At 37.9% G+C, this 6,558-nt stretch overlaps 1 protein-coding gene across 1 annotated transcript in view; it reads left to right on the forward strand.

Moving 5' to 3' along the window:
- Positions 1 to 6,558, forward strand: part of dhx32b (DEAH (Asp-Glu-Ala-His) box polypeptide 32b) — a 31,357-nt gene that overhangs the window by 21,732 nt on the left and 3,067 nt on the right. Inside the window, exons 6-10 of the mRNA XM_072239418.1 lie at positions 1,490 to 1,648; positions 3,858 to 4,049; positions 5,426 to 5,575; positions 5,749 to 5,939; positions 6,299 to 6,480. Coding sequence (XP_072095519.1) covers positions 1,490 to 1,648; positions 3,858 to 4,049; positions 5,426 to 5,575; positions 5,749 to 5,939; positions 6,299 to 6,480 — 874 coding nt within the window. The remainder of the gene's footprint in view (positions 1 to 1,489; positions 1,649 to 3,857; positions 4,050 to 5,425; positions 5,576 to 5,748; positions 5,940 to 6,298; positions 6,481 to 6,558) is intronic.

Here is a 6,558-nt window from a genome sequence, read left to right on the forward strand (position 1 = left end):
CAGCGACACCTACCGGAGCAAAAGGACAGGGCAGCTCTATTTCGAGGGGTCGCATTCTGCTAATCACCATCAGTATACGCAGGATTGGGACAGATCTAACTGCCACCCATCAATAATTAAATCTTATTGTAACGACATACTTTGAGACACCCATAAAACCCTTTGCTGCAGTCAAAGGACAGCGGTGACGATATCACATCCATTTAGGAGAGTGCCAAGCACATCATCAAGAATAATCAGCATCCTTTGGTGTTAGTGCTTCATATCTTCTATCCAGCATTAGGGTAAAAAAAAATGGTCAGCCTAATTATGCCGCTTGGAAAGGGAAGGGGGACATTATGGTCAAAAGATGACGCCAAACGTCGTCCGGAAGCAGCAAGGGGAGGGAGAGAACAAGAATCGGATGAGGCTAGGACCGCACGACTCCAGGATCAAAGAGTCAGGACAAAAAAAAAAGATGAGAGAAGAAGAGACAGAGGAGGAGAGGCATGCACGTCTCCAGGATCAGAGACAAGGAACAAACAGCCAAAGAAATGAAGAGACGGGGTATGAAAGGACTGCACGTCTCCAGAATGACAACGAGAGGCACAAGGGTGGCAGATAAACTAGAAATGATGCCATCAAAAGTGTCCTTCATTAAATGAGGAGCAGCTATATTTGCTTTGCTACGCGTCATTCTTCTTTAATAAACAGGTTTTCTACTTCAGTTTCCAAAGCAAAATGATACCAATAGCTTTCAGGAAAATTTAATGTTCATTCTGGTCACATCAGACTGCACTATCCTTCTCTCAAAGGGTGCCCCAACGGGTCACCCCATTGTCTAGTTTGATATAAACTTTACTTTGAACACAGCTTACTATCCTAAATGGCATCTTTTGAACTCTCTGAGAGACAGATATGCTGTACTGGAGTACAATTAGACTATTTGGCCCATTGAGTCTGCTCTGCCATTCAATCATGGCTGATTTATTTTCCCTCTCAACCACTGTCTCCTATATTCTTCCCATAACCTTTGACTGTCTTATTAATTAAGAACCTTTCACACTATGCTTTAAATGTACCCAGCAACTTGGCAATAAACCCACAGAGTCAGCACCCTTGTCAAGTCACCAAAACTTGCCGTATTTCTCTTCCTCCTCTACCTGGCCCAATCTGCCTGCTATCCTTCACTGTTTCTCAGTCCATCAGTCACCTTTGGCCTCTACATCACCACTCCCTCTCTCCTCTTTATACTGACTATCCCCTCCTTTCTACTCTTAAACCTGATACAGGGGGTTTGATCTGAAATACTGACAATTCCTCCCCCACCCAGATTGTCCCATTGTGTTCCTGCATTAGATTATACTGGCATCTGCAGTCTTTTATATCTTGTGTTGACATATTTTCCTTATGGTATGATGCAAATATTGCTATTGGCTATGTTTTCTTGTAGTTGATGTACAACTATGAGTGCACAACTTAATTAATCTGAACTAATTGCTTTATTCAGGCAAATGTTTCCGCTTGTACTCTGAGGAGTTTCTAAAGAAAGAGATGCCTGACTTCTCACCGCCTTGTGTGCTAGAATCAAACCTTACTCGCATGGTTTTATTCCTAAAGAGAATGGATATAGCAGACATGGGCCAATGTGACTTCATTGAGAGGCCAGGTAATACTATAACTACAATATACAACATATGAGTGAGATGATCTATTTCTGATTAGCTGTTCAAAACTGTTCACAATTTTTGCCTCAGACCATAATTAATGAAGTTGGTACACAATTACACATGCAACCAATCTGATAAAACATCTTGTTACTTCATCGCCTCTGACTTTCACCGTGGCCAAAATGGATATTGCATACCCAAATGAGCAACTCAACCGAAATTAAAATTCCAACATGTAGTTTTGGAATTTACTCAGTGAATAATACTGCAAGTATTGCAAAGCTACCAGATTGTTGTGAAAACTTGTTTAATTGACTAATTTGCTTTAGGCCATCCATCCATTTATGATCTAGTTGATATGGGACTCCAGACCCATACCAATATGCTGGACTCTTATAATATTCTGGGAAATGCCCAGTAAATTGCTCTGTTCCAGCAATGGGCAATAAATGCTTGCCTTGCATCCTAAAAACTAAATAATGAAAGATGTAAAATTGGAAATTAAAGTTATAACTTTTTTGATATAAACATTGTAAGTGTGCAGAAGTTTTTTAAAATCAAATTAACTTAAACCTTTTTTGAGACCTAGTGAAACTTGTGCTTTCTCTGAACATGTGTAGACTCCTTTTTCTTTAGAACTGTCAGCTGCTCCCCAGTTGACAGTGGTACTGGAGGCATACTCTGCCAGTATACTGGCTTTGTTTATCAAGGGTAGTTGAGCGTGTATCACTGCAAGATGATGTACCAAGACTTTCAAAATGGTAAATGTAGCAGAAATAACAAGTGATTACATGCTATTAAGCTGCATAAGTTAGGAATTCAACTACCGAATATGAAGTTACAAGTAGTAAGTTGGTCGTTGCTATTAACCATCCTTTGAGTGGAAATGGGTCACTGGAGTAATCCTGACTTCATATGTAAAAGGATAATGCCAAATTTTTGCCTAATTTATTTAATGAGATGCTTTACTACTTTTTTTAATATATAGAACCATTCCCTGAAAAACTCCTCTCTCCTCCTCTGCATCCCCTTCCCAAATCAAACCAGATGCAACGCTGCAGCAGGTTGGTTCTAGAATTGTCATTGTTCAGACTATCTTTAGTTAATTATTATTCATGAACCCTTGAAACTATTCATCACCCTCAATGATAGCTAAGCTGGAGTCTTAATTCCTGTTTCATTTAATTTCCTGTAATTATCTGCTATGATAGATCACTGCAAAGTAATTTACTATCACTAACTGCCCTGGCAGATTAGTACCTCAACTGATTTATTTTAATAATCTACTAAGGAGCCACAGAAACAGAGACACCTCTTTTTCCCTTAGGAGAGGGAGAGAGAGAGAGACAGACAGACAGACTGTGGTATGAACCAGTAGTCTTTGGTGTACTGCAAGTCCTTGTCTTTGCTGATGTTTTGCTGCATGCTTGAGTGCTAGGTGGTGGGTGTCGATGCTTTTTTTTGCTGGTGGTGGAGGAGGGATTGTTGCTTTACTGCTGCTTAAGCGTGGGAGGGGAGCTGGGGGTGCTTTTTGTTCTTACATTTAAATGTCATTCATTCTTTGGAGGCACTCTTCTGTTTTCGTGGATGGTTGCCAAGAAAAAACATTTTGGGATGTATATTGTATACATTTCTCTGACCTGGGTTTCATCACCTGAGTTACAGAGAAAGGTTGAACAAGTTGGGTCTTTATTCTCTGGAATGTAGAAGGTTGAGGGGGGACTTGATAGAGGTATTTAAAATTATGAGGGGGATAGATAGAGTTGAATTGGATAGGCTTTTTCCATTGGGAGTGGGGGAGATTCAAACAAGAGGACATGAGTTGAGAGTTAAAGGGCAAAAGTTTGGGGTAACATGAGGGGGAACTTCTTTACTCAGAGTGGTAGCTGTGTGGAATGAGCTTCCAGCAGAAGTGGTTGAGGCAGGTTCGATGTTGTCGTTTAAAGTTAAATTGGACAGCTATATGGACAGGAAAGAAATGGAGGGTTATGGGCTGAGTGCAGGTCGGTGTGACTAGGTGAGAGTAAGAGTTCGGCACGGACTAGAAGGGCCGAGATGGCCTGTTTCCGTACTGTAATGGTTATATGGTTATATTAAATGTACCTTTGAAACTTTTGAAGAGATACATAGGGTATTGATTACAGAATGATATGAAGCAATCTCTTGGATTTTAAATGATGTAAATGCATATTGTTCCTTTTCTAACAGCTCCTGAAGCCTTAATGCAGGCATTGGAAGACCTTGATTACCTTGCAGCCCTGGATGATGATGGAAATTTGTCAGAAATTGGAATCATCATGTCTGAATTTCCACTAGATCCCCAAATGGCCAAAGCTCTTGTTGCATCCTGTGAATATGACTGTGTACATGAAATGTTAACAATAGCTGCCATGGTAACAGGTATTTTAACAATCCAGTACTCCATTTCCTTTGGTCACATTCATGCAGATTTACTGGAGCAAACAAGTACAAAACACAAACAGAACATGCTGGAAACATTCAAGTTATGCAACACCAGTGGCAGAAACAGTTGATGTTTCAGTATGATCAGAAATGAATAAAGAGAATACAAGCATGTTTGAAGTTGCAGAGACGGGTGAACAGAGGGAATGCCTCTGACAGGATGTAGATCAAGAGAATAAGTTGTCAAGGCAACAACTACTTTTAAAACCATCAGTTAGAGACAGAAGAGAAACTGAAAGATACTGGGGGGGTTGGGGTGAAGGGGAGCTGAGTGGAAGTTACAATGTACCTGAAATACTGAGTCACAATGCCAAACAAAAATTGAAGTTCTTTCCCTCAAATTCATAAGGAAATCATTGGAGCAATAAGGAGGCTAAGAGGTTATAGGAGTTCTAGCATGTTCTGTTTCATGTATACTAGTGATACTCGGACGATAATGTTGGAGCAGTATTATCCATTGGTAACTAAAAACATCTTAGTCTGCACATTCAGTAAGTATGTACCTTTTTTTAAAAAGATTTGTGCCTAAGTCTTCCAAAATAATGAAATATTATGCTTATTAATAAAATCAAGAAATTTCCAACCTAAACTATTTCAAAAGGTGTGCTACACTTCGGAGATACAAAATATTCAGTGTGCAAAATATCAAATTTCAATTGGGAAAGTATTTTCCATAGACATTTATAGATTTAATGATGCCAATCATTAACAGCTGATCATAAATTCTGAGTTAATGTATGCAATTTATACCTCTAAGAAATATTCCTACAAAACTTAAATAGCACATATTTTTCCTTTGCACTGTTCACTGCATAGCTATATGATCACGGTTCCATAGAAAATTTAATTGAACAGCAAAAGATTATTAAACCAGTACGAAATAGCCATGGTAACATGCACATTTGTAAGATGAAAGGTAAATTTTAAATATTTATTGGGAAATCCCTTATTTTGTAAAATAATGAGTTATTGTATGCATTTAATTTAAAGGCCAGATAGTTTAATATATTAATAGAAATGTTAATGGCATACTGGAAAATAACATTGTAATTCAGAAGGAATTTTATAGCAGAACTATAGTTAATAGATCATGCTTAAGAGAATTTAACTAATATCATTTGATACGTTGAAGAAAACTATGCACAATGTTCTGTGGTGTTGCAGGACTTCTACTTTGCAGGCATAGAAATTTCATAACGAAAGCAACAGATTTCATTTGCATTCCTACAGCAGTAGCAGATTTTAATCACAACAGATTGAGGGGTTAATTGCATGAGAAATAAAATATCTCCTATACTTTATCTTTCCTAAAGCTCCTTGTTGTTTCTTGGAACCGCCTCCCAGTTTAGAGGAAGTTGCACAGTCTTGTCGAAAGAAATTCTTCCATCCTGAGGGTGATCACTTTACACTTATAAATGTTTACACTGCATTTAAGCAAAGCAGGATGATCTCATCAGCTGAATGTAAGTAAACTAAAAAAATGAGATTAATTTTCTTTAAGTTAGTAATTCTTAAGAATGGTTTACTTAACCTCAAGTTTAGAAAAAATGTTGAATATCATTTTGAAAGTGTTGAATCAACTGTCTCACGGTTTGTTTTTTAAACATCCTGCTATTTGGTTTTTACTTCAACACAGTCTCTGAAGATGAAAAATGGTGCCATGACAATTTTTTAAATTGCTCTGCTCTGAGGATAGCAGATGCCATCCGGGCTGATCTGCTGGACATTATGCAGCGCATTGAACTTCCCATTTCAAAACCTGCTTTTGGCACACATAAGAATTCATTGAATGTGAAAAGAGCTTTATTGTCTGGCTATTTCATGCAGGTAAATATTTTTGGGAACATATTTCACAATGGTCTGAAATGGGTGTATTACTAAAAATAGTGTTTCTAAATGTCCACCACAAAGTATTTTAACAGCACTCACTTTCTTCTTGACAATTGTATGAGCTTTTTGTCATCTCACTGTATATCTTTCTTTAGGTCCAATTTCTATCTGTACTATTGTTCATTAATGGTCAGGCTTTTAGCAGAGAAAGGAAGTCCACAAATAGTTAGGTTGAATTTGAGTTGAAACTGTAGACTTAAGGTTATGATGAACTACTCTTTGATAAAAGTGATGAAGTAATTTTTTAATCCAATTCAAAATTCTAGAAACGCATTAATGCAACCCTTCCATTCTAGACTGCTCGAGATGTTGATGGATTAGGAAACTACGTCATGCTAACACACAAACACGTAACACAACTGCACCCCTTTTCAAGCTATTTTTCTACAAGATTAAAACCAGAATGGGTTTTGTTCCATGAATTTACAATATCGGAGAACAACTGCATCAGAATTATCTCAGAGGTGTCACCCGACATGTAAGTGTAAATTCATACTGGGTGCGATTAAAATGCAGTTTTATATGGAGGAATTGGTTACTTCTCATCACTAATGTC

The sequence above is a fragment of the Mobula birostris genome, chromosome 21 (assembly GCF_030028105.1).
Source record: "Mobula birostris isolate sMobBir1 chromosome 21, sMobBir1.hap1, whole genome shotgun sequence".
Classification (NCBI taxonomy): domain Eukaryota; kingdom Metazoa; phylum Chordata; class Chondrichthyes; order Myliobatiformes; family Myliobatidae; genus Mobula; species Mobula birostris.